The 17,804-nt window shown below is 35.8% G+C and overlaps 1 protein-coding gene across 2 annotated transcripts; it reads left to right on the plus strand.

Moving 5' to 3' along the window:
* Positions 1-4,134: 4,134 nt before the first annotated feature.
* LOC111471934 (dynamin-2A-like) lies at positions 4,135-16,874 on the plus strand. Of its 2 annotated transcripts, XM_023117606.1 has the most exons (22): positions 4,135-4,603; positions 5,625-5,675; positions 5,793-5,913; positions 6,174-6,266; positions 7,381-7,442; positions 7,655-7,772; positions 8,061-8,403; positions 8,778-8,925; positions 9,898-9,999; positions 10,092-10,211; positions 10,657-10,740; positions 10,984-11,111; positions 11,582-11,666; positions 11,747-11,885; positions 13,050-13,126; positions 13,604-13,660; positions 13,993-14,143; positions 14,264-14,424; positions 14,729-14,842; positions 14,985-15,052; positions 15,222-15,388; positions 16,218-16,874. In XM_023117606.1, the coding sequence occupies exons 1-22, from the start codon at positions 4,451-4,453 to the stop codon at positions 16,448-16,450; spliced, it is 2,775 nt and encodes a 924-aa protein (XP_022973374.1). In that variant the 5' UTR covers positions 4,135-4,450; the 3' UTR covers positions 16,451-16,874. The 2 variants fall into 2 exon arrangements, with proteins under 2 accessions (XP_022973374.1, XP_022973375.1); XM_023117607.1 differs by lacking the exons at positions 4,135-4,603; positions 5,625-5,675; positions 5,793-5,913 and having other exon boundaries at positions 6,182-6,266; positions 7,660-7,772.
* The last annotated feature ends 930 nt before the right edge of the window (positions 16,875-17,804 follow it).

The raw sequence follows: 17,804 nt of genomic DNA on the forward strand, positions 1-17,804 counted from the left end.
GAAAGCGAGACGCCTGGTACAATGGGGGTGCGCATTTCTAGCCTATGCAGTAAACACAAAAGGAAAGGAAAAATCATAGATACAGTATCCATAGTAAACGAATTTATGGATGTCTTCCCGAAGGACCTCTCGGGGATCCCTCCATCGCGAGAGGTAGACTTTGGAATAGAACTGGAACCAGGAACGGGGCCCATCTTTAAGGCCTCATACCGCATGGCACCAGCAGAACTAAAAGAACTTAAATCACAACTGCAAGACCTATTAGATAAGGGCTTCATTTGACCTAGCGTGTCCCCTTAGGGTGCGCCAGTGTTGTTTGTCAAAAAGAAAGACAGCTCAATGCGTTTATGCATTGATTATAGGGAATTAAACAAGAGGACGGTAAAGAACAAATACCCATTACCCCGTATTGAGGACCTATTTGACCAACTATGTGGGGCGACAATGTTTTCTAAAATAGATCTTCGATCAGGATATCGTCAAATTAAGATTAAAAATGAAGACGTACCAAAAACAGCCTTTCGAATTAGATATGACCACTATAAGTTTGTGGTGATGTCTTTTGGTCTCACCAATGCCCCAGCGGTATTTATGGAATTAATGAACCGAGTATTTAAGGAGTGCTTAGACTCATTTGTGATCGTGTTCATAGACGATATCCAGATATACTCGAAAACGAACCTAGCACACCAAGAGAACCTTCGCAAAGCCTTAACTATCCTAAGGGAGAACAAGTTGTATGCCAAATTCTCCAAGTGCGAATTTTGGCTACGACAAGTTTCGTTTTTGGGGCACGTAGTGTCTAAAGACGGAATCTGCATAGATCCCAATAAGATAGAAGCGGTCACGAAATAGAAGCGCCCAACAACGGCCATTGATCATTCAAATTGATTGTTGAATCAAATGAAGAAAGTCAAAATGTTGACTTCATTTAATTGAAAAATCCATGTTAGTGGAATTTTGAGGTGTCAAAATTTGGTTTAACTAAACTTGCATACTTGCCAAATAAACCTCACAAATTTGAGTGGAATTTTGAGTGTCAAAATTTGGTGATCTCAAATTTGCATGAACATGCAAACATGACTCTATAAATAGAGTGATCATGGTACATGGAAGGTTGGCTTTAGGAAAAAACCTCTCACAAACTCTCTCTTTATATATACTAAATCCCTTCCAAGTTTAGTCACTCATCGGATTCTACAATCCCGTCCTAAGGCCGGAGAATAGTGGAGAAGACACTAGTGGTGGTTCGAAACCGGTTCATGAGGAAAAAGAAACTTGAGCGACAAAAGGTTAGTATTCAAACTCATTGAGTTTTAATGCTTTTGAACATGCTAGCTAATTCACTATAATTTATGTACTTAGAGTGCCTAAGATTCAAATTGTTTCCGCATGTGTTATATTAACACCATCAATATATTATGTTATGCTATGATATAACTTATGTTATGTTGCAAGTTATGCTATGAGATGTTTATGTCTTGTTATGACTTCCGTGTCATATGATACATAATACCTTTATATGACATAACATGCACACTATGTTATCAAGATCACATTAGCATTATGTAATATTGTCAAGCCACATATGCATTCATGAACGTCATGTTTATGTCATGATTAAAAGCTATTGAGACCTTATGCATTTTTTTATGTCACATGTATCATAATACTTCCCCATTATAATGAGTGTACATTGCGATATATATGTATGTCATGATATTATGAGGGCTCTTTTCCCTCTATGGCTCCAACACGTGAGCATGCATTAGCTAAAGGGTTGGGCCAGGGGGTATGTATATTCCCGCTTGGTGGGTCCATGTGTGGTACTTGAGTTGTGTAAAGAGAATACTACACATCAATTTTTTTTTCAGACGAGAAAGCAGAGTTCAAGCCATTAAATGTTTTAATGAGAGGATAGGTCACACCACAATTGCTTTTGTATGTATTTTTTTTACTCGGTAAAACACCTCTAGTACAAATGATGGCCTCATAGTGGAGGTTTAGGGTTTAGGGTTTAGGATTTAGGATAGATCATTGCATGCAAGATTGATGGACATAGGAGAATGTTTAGGACATAAATCAAAGATATGAGTAAAATGATCCAATACCCCTACAATGTCTTTATGACTTTTCCTGACTTTTCCCGACTTTTCCTGGTTTGAATAAACCCTAAATGATTTAGAATTTTATATGAGCCATGATGCCCAGAGCTTCTAGGTGCTACTCTACTTATACTCGCTTTAGGCCTTAAGTCATCATAGACTTCCTGGTACTTGATACATCATGATCATATATTTTCATCACCAAGGTGGGATGCCCTAACTTTGGAGGATGTCAAACTCATACTTTGTTATAGGTGAAAAAGGAGATTGTCAAGGTTGATAGAAGTCAAATCCTAACGGAATCTCAAGCATGGAACAATAAGACCTTGTCATAGGAGATGTTGGGAAATATTTGGGACATTAAAAGCTAAATCTAAATTAGTCTGAATCAAATGCATAAATTTTTTCAGGTTCATATTATTTACCGATCAAACCTAGTAGGTCTTTTAGTAAGTGTGTTTTAAGATTAGGACTAGTGTGTATGCATTGTATATGGAGTGGAAATGAATAGTTGAATGGATCCACTCCCCCTAAACACGTTTAAGAAAGAGAGATCATACATGTGCATAAACTAGGGCTAGACAACAGACTAACCAAGTTAATGAGCTCATAATCCAACATTTAAGAACCTATGTTTATGAACCCAAGAACCAAAATCCTATTAGGATCTGCAAACTCATATAATCGATCTTAAAAGGAAGAACATGAAGAAAAAAAAAAATACAAAGACAAATATCAGTTAGATGTATATATTGATGACTTCTAGCATGTATAATTATAGAGAATATAGAGAATACAAAAAATACATGTTCAAAGCAGTATCTAGAACAATATATATAAGCATAAGATACATCAAACTTCAAACTGCAAAAGCATAATGTTATGTGCACACGCTCCTCACCTAACTTGGGACATTGCCCCTTTAACAATTTAACATGGTTTTTCAAAAGGGTAGTCTTGAGTTTAGCAAAATTCATCTTGAATTTGGACCATACCTTCACTGTGTACTACTCCTAGGATAGACTTAGTGTGCCAGCAAACCTATCAAGAATAGAAAACATTGTTTGATGAGCATATGTCGTATTAGGTCCTTGGTCAGATAAAGACTAACCAAGCTAATGATGCTTAGTTGGTCTCCGTATTCTAATTTCATTGAGAATTTAGGCTAGAGTTTGAGAATCAAAGCATGAGCATCTGCAACTAAGAGGAAGTTGTACATCATTGATCGAAGAGCCAGGTTAGTGAGTAAACTTCTATTGATGAAATATTCTACATTAGGGACTCCTAGCAACAAACTTGTATGAAGGACCCCATATAGACATAAGAGATGTAGGAATCGCCAGCGGGATCAATCCAACAATAATATCCCAGGATAAAGTGCCTTTGCTCCTTCACCTCTCCAACACAAACCTAAAAACGTTTGAATTTGATTAACCAAGGCTCGGGATCAACTACCTAGTCCATTGACTCTCGAACAAAAACTTCTTTCCATATAAAACAGTGTATTCCCGAAAAAAAAGCTCGACTAAAACAGTATTGAGCTAGAAGCTTCTCCCTCACTTCTTGTACCCTTCATATCCAGACAAGAAGGCAATCATACAAGACTTCACCCGAGCAAATTAAAGCAGCAACAACTAAGAAAAGTTTAAATTTTGAATTCAAAAAGAAATTAAGGAGGCAATTTGTGTCCTACCTTTTCCCTCCACAAATCAATTACAACATCTCTTTAGGATGTTAGAAGGCTCAAAGTCTTCCAATCAAGTCCATTAACACTTATTTTTATTTTAATTTAATTTTGTGTTAAATTAACAGTTAAGTTATATTTTTGTTGGATAAAAAAAAAAAAAAAAAAAAAAAAAAATCAAGGTGGGAGAGCACCCACCGCCGAAATAACTACACAATAACTTTATTTAAAAATATATAAAAAAAAAATTCAAATATGACGTCAGAGCAAGAAGGCTAAGTAATCAGTTTCAATTACCATTTCAAAACGCACAGAACAGCGACGGTGAGAGAGAGAGAGAGAGAGAGAGAGAGAGAGAGAGAGAGAGAGAAACGGAGTCTTTTAGAGAGAGAAAGGGGAACTTTCTTCCTCTTCTCCTTCGTTCTTGTAACCCTCGTCTTCCCAAACATTCAACTTCACAGCTACTTTGTTCCTTCAACTTCGAAAATCTTTCACAGAGACACCTCTACCTTCTCCTAGATCTCTCTTCAACTGTTCTCTAATCGATCTCTTTGTCTACCTCCACTTTGAATTTCTACTCTCATCTCTTTGCTCCTGATTACTTCACTTCGGTTTTTCCGTGTTTTAGATCCTTGATCTTCACTAGCTTTCTATAGATTCAATGGACGCGATCGAGGAGTTGGGTGAGTTGTCCGAATCGATGCGCCAAGCGGCTGCTTTGCTTGCCGATGAAGATGTTGACGACAATTCTACCTCTGGCGGTTCTTCTCGTAGGGCTACGACTTTTCTCAACGTTGTTGCGTTGGGTAATGTTGTGAGTTAGCCGTTTCTTTCTTTTTCTGTATTTTGTTACTTGGCTTTGAATGTTGGATCAGTTTCGTTCTGTGTGCTTTGTCTTGGAGACGTGTTTCTAGATTTAAGTTTTTGAACTGTTAGTCTTAAGCGGCAGATCTTTGTGTCTATATGGATCTCCCAACTTGTTGGAACATTCTAGAAATGGAAAGATGTGAAAACATTTTGAATTTTTAGTTGCAGTAGAAGAAAATTACGAAGCTCCCTTGTGATGGGACACGTTGCTGAATTAATTCTTTTGCTAATTAGCAAATTGTTGTTGCGCGATTTGGAAGGCGTGTTTCATGGATTGACCGTTGTAACTAAGACTTACTGCTTGTAGTGTGACAGTAATATCTGGAGTACGGTGCGATGGATTATTTATTTAGATCTGTCCTGACATTGCAAGAGTTTGGTTGGCTGTGAAAACTCTACAGTATGATCAAACTTGTACAATTTGGGTTTTTTTTATTAATCATGGTTTGCAGTGGAGTTGAATTTCGCGAAAAACGTAAGCTTTTTTTCAGCCGACAATTCTGTATTGGTTGTGATATTCAGTTCGTATTGATTGTCTGCTTCACAATTCACTGAGTTCTTATTTCTTGTCAAAATCGGAAATCTTGACAAAAGCCTCTAGCTCTTGCCAATTATGATGGAATTTTTTTGCTATGTTTACATTTTATGAATGCAGTTCTCACTTTTCGATGTTGTGCTTTTGAAGCTGTGTTTGTTTTTTTGTCCATCAATCAAAAAGTTATGATGCAGGAAATTCCAACCCTATTGATATTTTTATTCTTAGTTTTCTCAAAACTGTGAATGCATGTTGAGTATAGAATTTTGAAGTACATATGCTCGTAAATCATGACTAGCTGCTTGAAAATTTACCTTGATTGAAAAAATGCAATGCATCTGGCCTAGTTATTTATTTGTTTCTTCTTATTGTAGATGTGCTTATTTTATGAAGATATCTATAATAATTTTATTTCTTTGATAAACTTTCTCAGGGTGCCGGCAAGTCTGCAGCCTTGAATAGTTTAATTGGGCATCCTGTTCTGGTAAGTTGAATTTTACTTGGTTATCTCTTTCCTTCTTTCCTTCTCTCTTTGGATCTACAGAACAATTGTATGAATACCCTATTCTTATGTGTAATTTGTTTTCTATTCTATACTCAGCCAACTGGTGAAAATGGCGCTACACGAGCTCCAATTAGCATTGATTTGCAGAGGGATGGTTCTTTGAGTAGTAAATCAATTGTTCTGCAGATTGATAATAAATCTCAGCAGGTTTCTGCAAGTTAGTAACTTTACTAGATGCCCTTGTGTTCTAAATCATACTGTACATTTTTTTTTTTTTTTCTGTGTGTGAGAACTTTAAATGTGTGGATCTGCCCTTGGTTGTAGAATGGCTTTTACCAACTTTTCTTTTGTAAGCTTTTGGTTATATATGACCTATACTATACTTTTAGTGTAAGAGGCGATAATGTTTCAGATATTAATGGTTATTTAGCTGAACTCCTGTATTAAATGTCAACACTAACTCCAATTGTTCTTTAGGTGCTTTGCGACATTCTTTGCAGGACAGGTTGAGCAAGGGTTCTTCAGGAAAGGGCCGAGATGAAATATATCTAAAGCTTCGCACAAGTACAGGTTAATTCGTTCATTTGGCCTTTGTAGTATGGAGTAGAAGTCTTCATTTTTTCTTATAAATAGTTTATAATTTAATATGTAATCCTTCAGTATAATTCTTTTAAAAGTGTAACTTCTGAAGATTTTAAAATGTGTGAACTGAGTGTGTTATTGGTGGTAAAAACTGTTATTGGAATAGCTTACTATAACAATCACATATCCGGTATTTTTTTCATTCTTTTTTATGCTTCATCCCTTTGCATACACGAAGATCTCGTAATCAAATATTTATTGTACATATTGTGTGAATTGGTTAATCTCGTATGTAATTATCTGGTAGCTTCTTAATGCACTTTTCCTACTTCTAGCTTCCACATGTGAAGTTCTTTTTGTTTTAGCTCACTGGGATCACGTCATGGTTAGTGTTCTTCTAATAGTGGAGTGGGAAACTTTCTTCCTTTCAGTTCTTAATTGTATTAATGTTTTTCTAATAAGCATACATATATATCGTACTGTTTATCATTTATTTGCATATGGAAAAAAAGCATGTTGATGTTGGATTTGAGCTTGTTTATGTCCCCAACATGTGCTCTGGAATGCAGTTGGTTATTTTAAAACTAATCTTGTTCTTACATTGAAACACTGAAACGTTGATAATCTAACCAACATAGAATTTTGTAAAATGAAGTGTTTTGAAGATTGATAAATACGATTATCCAGGAATATATAGGGAATGCCAGTATTACACATTCTTTTTCTGGTCGATAATAAAGAAAGTCTTGTATTTGCTCTAGAAAAATGATATTGGGAGTTAGTTAATTTGCATGTCCATTGGATGCTCTGTAATTCAATTTGTCATTACTCAGCTACTTAAGTTGTTTAGGCGAATAACTGCTGTGCAAGGAAATCTTTAGTCTGTAAAGGCAATGAAGCCAGTTCATTAAAATGTATTCAAAGCATGTCCAAGACAAAAAAAACTAAAACCTGCTGCTCTCTATATAGATAGGATTTTATGTCAGGCTCTTACAACATTGATATTTTTCTTTATAAAAATTAATTATCAGCTAATTTTATCTATTTCATTCAGTTATTTTCTATTGTTTCTTAGATTTTCATGTACAAAATTTCATTTCAGCACCTCCACTGAAGTTGATTGATTTACCTGGGCTTGATCAACGGGCAATGGATGATTCTGTGGTAAGTAGTTGTTCATGGACTGGCTCATATACTTGATTAAAAGATTTATGAATTAGCGTTTCTTTTTTGGATGAATGCTTTTAGACAATATCTGAATCCATTATCCATATAGATGGTTTGTGTATTTTTTTCTTAACCAAGTGATAGTTTGGTATTGTTTATAAACTGTTATGAATGGTATAAGTAATTATATTTTGATGGTTTTTGCATAGGTTAGTGAATATGCTGAACACAATGATGCAATTTTGCTAGTTATAGTACCAGCTGTCCAGGCTCCTGAAATTGCTTCATCTCGAGCCCTACGAACTGCGAAGGAATTTGATGCAGATGGTAATTTGTTTCACAGTCATCGTCACATTTCTATTTTAAGTTTGGTGTAATGTTATTTGTAAACCTGGGGAATAAGTTCTAATTACTGGGTTTTGTCTTTTATGTTCACCACCACTATCATTTATCATGGATTCTTGTTTCTTCTTTCATGTTTTGCTTTGTTAAGTTCATAGGGATAATTTTCAATGCTGAAATTTCAATTTTATGTCAGATTTCGAATTATGCATTGTCTATTCTTTCTTTTCAACTGCATTAGGTGATTAAATTTGAAAATTATCCTCAATATAGGTACCAGAACCATTGGTGTAATTAGCAAAATTGACCAAGCTTCTTCAGACCAGAAGTCTCTTGCTGCAGTGCAAGCTCTCCTGTTAAATCAAGGGCCAGCACGAGCCTCAGATATCCCATGGGTTGCTATAATTGGTCAATCGGTTTCGATAGTTACTGCACAGTCTGGATCTGTTGGCTCCGAGAATTCCATGGAGACTGCATGGAAAGCAGAGAGTGAAAGTTTAAAAACTATACTACCTGGTGCCCCTCAAAGTAAGCTAGGTAGGCTAGCTTTAGTTGATGCATTGTCCCAACAGATCCGCAAACGAATGAAAGTCCGGCTTCCTAATCTTCTCTCCGGGTAACTGTTTTCCCAAGTTTTACAAGAAAACCTTTATTTACAAATTGCTGTGCTTTTTTTTTTTTTTTTTTTTTTTTTTTGCCCCCAGTAATTTCTATTGTACTCGGGGAAAGTTTTTGTATTAACAAATAGATAACCTATTTCTCACAATATATCCTATGTAAAAAAATTATGGAAGACTAGTCTTAGGTGTTCGATGTTGAATTCTATTTTTGAGTTGAATGAGGGTCTGTTGACAAGAATGGAGTCTGCCATATTTGTGGTTTCCGAGTGGCAGATTTATCTGACAGGATTTTAAATGGATAAAATACGTATTTTTAATACGTGGGAGGAAATTAACATCTTATTGATTTTTGTATTTTACTTTATTAAAGGTTACAAGGGAAGTCGCAAATAGTTCAGGATGAGTTAGTTAGGCTTGGTGAGCAAATGGTCAATGGTGTCGAGGGGACTAGAGCTCTAGCTTTGGAACTTTGCCGTGAGTTTGAAGATAAGTTTCTCCAGCACATAGGCTCTGGTGAGGTAGGTCTTCTATTTTATTTATATACTTTTTTCATGGTTCTTTTCCTGCACGACAAGTTGGTATCCTTCGTTTTTAAAGTTGCCACAGTATTTATTCTGTAATCTTTCTACATAAAATTGTGTTGAGCAGGATAGAGTTTTCTTCTGTGCATATATAAAAAGAAATTCTAATAATTTAAGTTTTATTATTATTATTATTTTTGTTAATCCCCCCTCTCTGTTTTCTCTTGTATTTCTTATTTTTCTATTTTCTGTTTTTTAAACTCACTTTGATGGTGATTAGCACTTGTAGAGCATGTAGTTTTCTTCCTAAGGAGAACATAAAGTCCCAATAGTTTACATATATATATAAACAAGCATAATTGCTTAGCTCAGGAATCGAACTCAAGCTCTTTGAGAATACAGCCGCACAGGTGGCGATTGGGCTGGGAGAGTCTTTCAAGTCCTGATTGTAAAAATTGATTTCTTTCGTGTTTGTATGTTTGATGATCCTGGCTAATTTCCTTTTGAAGGATGATACAAAACAATTTGTACGAACTGTGAAATCTTCATTAGCAAGGGAGTTCTCTTGATATGCATGGAAAATACTTGGATAAGTTAGAAAGATGATTATGATGAACCTCTTGGTGTAAATTGTCAAATCTCTTTGCTTCATATAGTTATCCCTCCCTATTAACCAATTGGAAAAGCTTTTTTGTAATATTCATGGACTATGCATCCTTTTTGCAATTTCATACATCCATGAAATTGTTTCTTACATAAAAAAAAAAAAGAAAAAAAAAATCAACATTGATGAAATGAATTGATAATGAAATAATTTTTCTCCTCAATACTTCTCTAGTCAGACTTTATTTTGAGCATTTCTGCAGTCAGAAAAAACTAACCCTTGGACAAAATCTGAGTTTATTGATAATTTAATTGCAGTGAGGGTTTTGATTTCTAAGTCTTAACATTTCTTACCTCGCATATCAGGGTGCAGGCTGGAAAATTGTTGCTAGCTTTGAGGGTAGTTTTCCAAATCGAATTAAGCAATTGCCTTTAGACAGACACTTCGATATTAATAATGTGAAGAGGGTATGTTTAACTATTATTATTTATTTTTTTTTTAGTAGTTTATGATTTATTAGGCTGTAGATTCATTCTTGACAGACACTTCGTTGTTACAGATTGTATTAGAAGCTGATGGTTATCAGCCTTATCTTATATCACCTGAGAAGGGTTTGAGATCTTTAATAAAAGGTGTTTTGGAGCTTGCAAAAGAACCATCACGTCTCTGTGTTGATGAGGTAAAGATAAGCATAAGGGCATGAAATGTTCAGCTTCTTAAATTTTGGAGCACTAAATTCATCATGGAATATTTTTTTGTTTTTTTGAGATCTCTTTTAGAATTTGAGCCTTAGCTTATCAGTTTAGTTTGTTTTGCTTAAATTTTGTTACCACAGAAAAATGGAAAATATGTGTCATCCTCATATACTTCAAAACCAGAAGTGATTTTGAAGAGGCTCTTCAATCTAAATTATTAGGAAAAATAGGGAATAATTACAAAAAGTTAAATAAATAGTCCGAGGAGACCATTTAGAAGGCCAAAAGTATAGAATTTGGAATAACAATGATATTTTTACTCTTAGCCTCATAATTTCTCAAACTCCTTAAACAAGCAGAAGGATCGTTTAATTTTTTTCTTCGTATTGTTAATGAAATCATGATGTCTCTGGTTTGACAAAAATATAGGTGCATAGAGTTTTGATAGATATTGTTTCTGCTGCTGCTAATGGCACCCCAGGTCTTGGAAGATATCCACCATTCAAAAGAGAGGTGAGTGGCTTTTTACTTTTTTCTTGATTACATCGTTTTTACTTTTAGCTTTTCATAGTTTACAACTTTATTTTGTTTTCTTTTGTAGTTTGCATCTTAACTTTTTTTTTTTTCCTGCTTAAGTTTTTATACTATAAGCTGTAGTTCTTCATAAAGGTTTTCTTGTTCTTTCAAAAATAATGTCTCTTGTAAGGGAGCTCTAAATAGCTGTTGCCAACCCTCTAAAACCGATTATTTTTCTAGGTTGTGGCCATTGCAAGTGCTGCCCTGGATGGGTTTAAAAATGAATCAAAAAAGATGGTTGTGGCATTAGTTGATATGGAGCGAGCATTTGTCCCACCACAACACTTTATACGTCTTGTACAAAGAAGGTAAGCTTAGGAAAATCTTTTGGGGTATGAAATTGGCTACTGTGAGAGAGAGAGAGAGAGGGGGGGGGGGGGGGGGGGGGGGGGGGGGGGGGGGGGGGGGGGGGGGGGGGGGGGGGGGGGGGGGGGGGGGGGGGGGGGGGGGGGGGGGGGGGGGGGGGGGGGGGGGGGGGGGGGGGGGGGGGGGGGGGGGGGGGGGGGGGGGGGGATCCTACACGCATGATGAAATTTGATATTGCTAATGTGTGCTTACTTTTTCTGCGGCGTGTCCTTTTGGAGCCTATTGCTGTATTAATTATTTTGTCTGTGTGAAATTGTAAGATCTTGAATGTCCTGTACATTCCAATAAAAATCCTCCCACACCCACTCACCACCCATGCATAATTATACTATACAATTTTTGGTCCCAAAAATTTTAAATTTCAATAGTAAAATTGGTTGTATATGAGATCACTTTCTCATTCTCATCTTAGGATGGAAAGACAACGCCGGGAAGAGGAAGTGAAGACTAAATCATCAAAAAAAGGGCAAGAGGCTGAACAAGCGGTGACGAACAGGGTGAGTCATTTGAGTTAATGCAGGGCTGCTGACTCTCATTTTTGTTTGACTTTCTCACTTGCATAGTTTTTGTCCCCTAGGCAAGTAGTCCTCAAACAAATAGTCAGCAAGCTGGGGGAAGCTTGAAATCAATGAAAGAAAAACCTAGTAAAGAAGATAAGGAAGTGCAGGAGGGTTCGGGTTTGAAGACAGCAGGTGCTGATGGAGAGATAACAGCTGGTATGCACGCAATATTATTTTATTTATAAAAAAAGGGAATGCTATTACTGGGTTTTAACTTTCAGCTGTTTATGAAGGCATTTTAAATTTTGTTTTAGAAGACTCTTTCTGGCCTTTTAAATTAATATGAGACCCTTAATCATCTGTCGCTATTTTCTCTCTCTCAAATCTGGTGTTGAATGAACTGTGTAGAGATTTGTAAACTTGGTTCTGATTTGTTTGGAGTTAGTATTCTGGCAAGTCCCCCAAGCTGAAACGTGTTCAGACTCTTGAATATACAGCATCCAATAATGCACATGCAACACAATTAGTCCGTTACATGTGAATGGCAGTTTTATTTTGGATGTCATCCACGAGCTTGGCAGTTGTTGGGCTTTGGATCAAGTTGGACACTCAAACTATATTCTTGACTCTTCTGTAACTTTGTTTTTTTGACACTTAGTGATGCTTGGACACCCGGATTAAAGAGGAAAAAAAAGAACCTAAATCAATGATTAGCTTTGGGCTAGGCCAATGGAATAATTGTTATGCATATAATCGAAGACACATTTGGTTTTTGGATTTTGTTTTTAACCCTTTGTTATTATTTATAATATATTGATCCGTTTACATATGTTTATTGGTTTGGAAGTCCGTTTAATGCTGTCATTTTGAACGTGTAGAAAGGCTGAACATTTAATATATGTTACTCTACTATACATTTTATTATAATTTTTTGAAAAAACCGTCAGACTAAATTCAAAGAAAGGAAAGGAAAGTCATCCTAAGGGCTGGGGAAGAGAGAACCCCCACCCAAAGAGCTACTTACAAAAGGCCTTCCAATCATTAACAATCAGAGAGAAAGGGAAGTTACGAAAGAATTTGCTACTGAAAGTTATGACTCCACCACGAAGCATTAAGCTGTTTGTATTTTTTCGTTTTATGTTTTTCAATTTCAATGATTATTTGTCAGCACATCCAGGCTGCATTGTACTCATGTCAAACTGTCTGTATCTATCTCTGCAATTTTAAAGCTGACTACTGTTATAAAGTTGGAAGTCTGTATGATGGCTTACATCGTAGTTTGAGTTCAATGGTTACATGTAAAGAAAATTGTTTTGAAGTAAACTTTAAGGAAACTATTACACTTCCAGGTTTATTTTTGAAATTTTGTTCATTTTGTAGGTTTCTTGTTAAAGAAAAGTGCAAAAACTAATGGATGGAGCAGGCGATGGTTTGTTTTGAATGCGAAGACTGGAAAGGTATGTAAAATTTTGTGGAATTCTACTCTAATGGTCAATAGAAATGGGTGGTTCCTGATCCCTCAGTACTTAGTGAGTTAGATGGTATACCATTTGTTCTTTTCACGTGCGTTCCAGCCTGTCATCCCTCAGTATTAGTTTCCTATATTGAGAAGGAAAAATCTGAGTAGGTTATAGGCATATTTCTGGTGATTATTAATTCATGCTTGGTGATCATATACCCATTACATAACTGCCGAGTATCTCATAGTAGCTTCACTGTTCTTTGAGCATATAAGACGTGTATGTTAATATTACATCTGAAGGTTGGGTAAATAAGTTCGCTTAAGCATTTCAGCCATGCCATCTTCATGCGTTGACCTGGGGAGATGTTTGTACATTCTGGTTTCATTTGTCTCTATTTACCTATATTTTTATTTGTATTAGGCAACATGTGTCGATACCTTTATTTACTTCTATTCTATCCTCATTGTGCAGCTTGGATACACCAAGAAGCAAGAAGAGAGACACTTTCGTGGTGTCATTACTTTAGAGGTAGAGCATTATGTTTTTCCTGATCTCAGTATGGGGACAACTCCCCACAACGTCTTTTTATAATTATGAGCTTCATCTATTTCTGTAGTTACGTTCCAACTCTTTTTGCTGATGCTTGTTCATGAAAACGCAGTTTCTTACAAAAAGGAAAACAAAAAATCACATATAATTATGGGTTTTTATTTTTCTTCAAGTTTTTTTCCGTACATTCTCAAGACAATCATTTAAGACAATAAGATGTACTGGAATCGTCTTGAAGTTTAACAATGATTCTGTCATATATTCCTGTTGGTTATCTGAATGGCCACATTGACTTCTGAATATATTTACAGGATTGTAATATTGAAGAAGCTACAGATGAGGAAGAGTCTCCACCTCCAAAGAGTTCAAAGGATAAAAAGGCTAATGGGCCCGATTCTGGAAAAGTATCAAGTCTTGTGTTTAAGATTACCAGCAAGGTTCCATATAAAACCGTTTTAAAAGGTAAGGTTACATAAGGTTTTTGATCTTTTAAATGTCGTAGTATTAGTTTATAAATGTTCCAAATTTGATAACTCCATGTTGAAAACCTGTTTGCTAACTCAATTGTGCCATGTTCTTCAGTTCATAGTGCTGTTGTCTTGAAGGCGGAGAGTGCTGCGGACAAGGTGGAATGGATAAACAAGATACGCAATGTCATTCAACCGTCCAAAGGAGGACAGATGAGAGGTGTATCCTCCGAAGGTGGTCTTACTATGCGGCAGAGTCTATCTGATGGTTCTCTAGTATGTCATTGAAACCTATTATTGTCTAGCTTTCCTCTAATTTTGACATACACTCACATTTAGATAATTGGTCTACATTCATGGGGATTTGTGTTTACTGGTTGGAATGTGCATAGGATACATCTATGCCCTCTTTTCTTGTAGCTTTATTTTACAGTTCCATTTGTTTCTAAAATTTTAACGAAGCTAATTTCGTTGTGAGAATATGTCGAAACTAACCACTTCTCATGCACTTCAAATTTCTTTTACTTGTTTTTTATTGTGGTTTTCAATTAACATTAAAGAATTTATCCACTTTTATTAGGATACTATGGCTCGAAAACCTGCTGATCCTGAAGAAGAGCTGCGGTGGATGTCTCAAGAGGTTCGTGGTTATGTTGAAGCAGTGTTGAATAGTTTGGCTGCTAATGTTCCCAAGGTAAGTTTTGAATTGTTTGGCTAGGTTGAAGATTGCGTTTCTAATTATCATCCCATCTAGTTTATATCATTCTCTCCAACAAGTTTATTTCATTAGTGACTTGTTGATTTGAATATTCATTAGTGAGTTGTTCAATATGCAGGCTGTTGTACTTTGTCAAGTTGAGAAGGCAAAGGAAGACATGCTAAATCAATTATATAGCTCGATCAGGTAGAGTTCAGCTTTCATGTTGGTATGAGACTTGCTTTGTTGGTATTGTCTTTTTAGAAATATTTTCATTATAATGTGTTGACCGTTGATTGAAAGATCTTTATCAATAAGGTTTGAAAAAAAGTTATTTTGGTAGAAATCCAACTTATTATATGCTCATGCTGAACAGTGCCCAAAGCTCTGCAAAGATTGAGGAGCTTCTTCAGGAGGATCATAATGTAAAACGGAGGCGAGAACGCTATCAAAAACAATCCTCTCTCCTTTCCAAACTGACACGCCAGCTCAGCATTCATGATAATCAAGCATCTGCTGCTAGTTGGTCCGATGGTAGTCCAGGTAATCTTAGTCATTAGTTCCTGCTTTCACTATTTGTATGCATGTTCTGCTGCCCACCGTTGGACTAGGTTATGTTGTTAGGTTTGATGTTGATCTGTCTTGATTTATGTAGAACTGGTAAAGAAACAACATTATTTTGTTTCTCCTGATTAGGCAACTTGTCGTTATTTTGTTTCTTCCAGAGGATTCATTCTACAAAATTTATTGAACTGAAAGAATCATAGGGTGTTGTTGATTCATTCTAGTCAAGCTCTAAGAAATGAAGTTTCTTCTAGCATTCAGCCCACACAACTTTTTGTTCAATGTTGTACGTCATGGAAAAATCTTAGGGTGATCTTCTAGTCAATTTAACAACATCAGTAGCCAACCCACGCAATTTTGGTACCGGAAGAGTCATTCATAGGGCGACTCTTCTCGTTGAAGTTTAACAAAGAAAATTTGCCAAAAATTCAACCAGACAGTTCTTTACGCAGGAAGATTCTTAAGTGATTCCTTCTGGTCAACGTTTAACTAAGAAAATTTCTTCCTGCATTCATTCACCCGAACATCTCTGCGGAAAATTATTGGAGTTGAATGCTACAAGAACCACTTTCTCTAAGTACTTTTATGTATTGGCTGTACGCCTGAACCCAGCCAAATGATTGAAGAATGAGTACACATCCATTCATTTGTTAGCAAATAACTGAATAAATTAATTTGGCGTTCTCATTTTCTTGGTCATTCGGTGATTTTAAAGTTGGTTGTTTGATAGTCTGCCACTTCTCAATGTTATGAAAGAAATTCATTTCCCCATTTTCTTGACGTTTTGTAATATTTTATACCCTTGCAGAAAGCAGTCCCAAAACTAGCGGACCACCTGGAGGAGATGACTGGAGATCTGCATTTGATGCTGCTTCTAATGGCCGGGCTGACTACAGAAGATCTTCTTCCAATGGTTACAGTAGATCTAGTGATCCCGCACAGAATGGTGACATAAACTCAGGTTCGAACTCTAGTAGCCGTCGCACTCCAAACCGGCTGCCACCAGCACCTCCGCAGTCTTCTGGTTCCAGATACTTCTAGCATGGCAACAGATATCACTTGATGATTTAGTCTCTGCAACATTGGATTGATATTAAGGTCCACTTCATGGTTCATTTAGGTGATCTCTTCAAGGTCATATTTCTACTACAAACTTATAAGTGGAGAAAGAGGTTTGTGTATATACAACATTTCTCAGTGCCAGGTTATACTGCTTTCTTCATCAATATAACACTAGATTCGAGGTATTCTTGATATCCCTTTTGTTTTTTCCTCCCCTTTTTAAGGTTTTGTTCTACCATTGCCTCCATTCTTTTTTGGACAAGAAAAATGTATTTGCATGTATTAGTTCTGATCTTGTATGTGCTATGTGCTATATCCATCTCTGATGGGTTATGTATAATATTCAGCTATTTCTAGCGAAGAGTTTTGGATTGTCATTTGAATGGTGATCTGTTTTTGCTTCTCTTCATTGTTAGTTTTCTGTTCAAGTATTTGGGGTGTCTTATTTTGCTTGAACTGTATAAGAATCCACAGTGGATCATGTCCTTCAAGTCGCCCGTTGCTTTCTACCACATCGTTTTAACCAAAGTTTGCCCCTCACATTTCGTGCAACAAACGGGTCTGGTATGTAATTGATTGATTTATGGAATCATGTATAGTCATTGGTTTAGTTGGTCCATAGTAATCTATACTGTTATGACATGGATAGTTTAAAAGGGCAAGTCGGATATGATATGGTTTTCTATATATCTTTGTTGAATATACTCATCTATATCTAATAGACATCTAGTTACATTTAATATGTTTAATGTTAGTTTAAAAATTCAAACTAAATAGGTTTTATCCTTTATATTTAATATATTTAAGATATAACCGATTATAATCTCTAATGATACAAAATTAATTAACTTATTAATTATAAGCTCTAATGATACAAAATTAATCAACTGGTAGAAAATTAATTAATTAATTTTCATACACATACATTATCTATAGGTCACTTCAGTCACTTCACTATACACTATACATCCAGAATTGCACTCTTGTACACTCGAAAGTTCAATCCTACCATGCTGGAACTTTTATGCATGCACTCTTATACTACCATGCTGGAACTTTTATGCATGCACTCTTATACTACCATGCTGGAACTTTTATGCATGCACTCTTATACTACCATGCTGGAACTTTTATGCATGCACTCTTATACACTCGTAAATCCAATTCTATCATACCGGAACTCTTATACATTGTAAGTTAAATTGTGACAATTGATATAATTATTACAAGCAAATTTATCATTCACGAATGGTTTGTAATTACAACTCAGTAAACATTAATTCTCTTTGTATTAATTCTCTTTGTTTATGATTGAAAGAAATTTACAACAAAT

This window comes from Cucurbita maxima, unplaced genomic scaffold (assembly GCF_002738345.1).
Source record: "Cucurbita maxima cultivar Rimu unplaced genomic scaffold, Cmax_1.0 Cma_Scf00061, whole genome shotgun sequence".
NCBI classification, from domain to species: domain Eukaryota; kingdom Viridiplantae; phylum Streptophyta; class Magnoliopsida; order Cucurbitales; family Cucurbitaceae; genus Cucurbita; species Cucurbita maxima.

Excerpts from the sequence above, each read along its gene's own strand:
- LOC111471934 (XM_023117606.1), top strand. The coding sequence starts at position 4,451 with ATGGACGCGATCGAGGAGTTGGGTGAGTTGTCCGAATCGATGCGCCAA. Across the intron at positions 10,000-10,091 it reads ATATTAATAATGTGAAGAGG|ATTGTATTAGAAGCTGATGG; the intron begins GTATGTTTAACT and ends TCGTTGTTACAG. Across the intron at positions 10,741-10,983 it reads ATCCACCATTCAAAAGAGAG|GTTGTGGCCATTGCAAGTGC; the intron begins GTGAGTGGCTTT and ends TTATTTTTCTAG.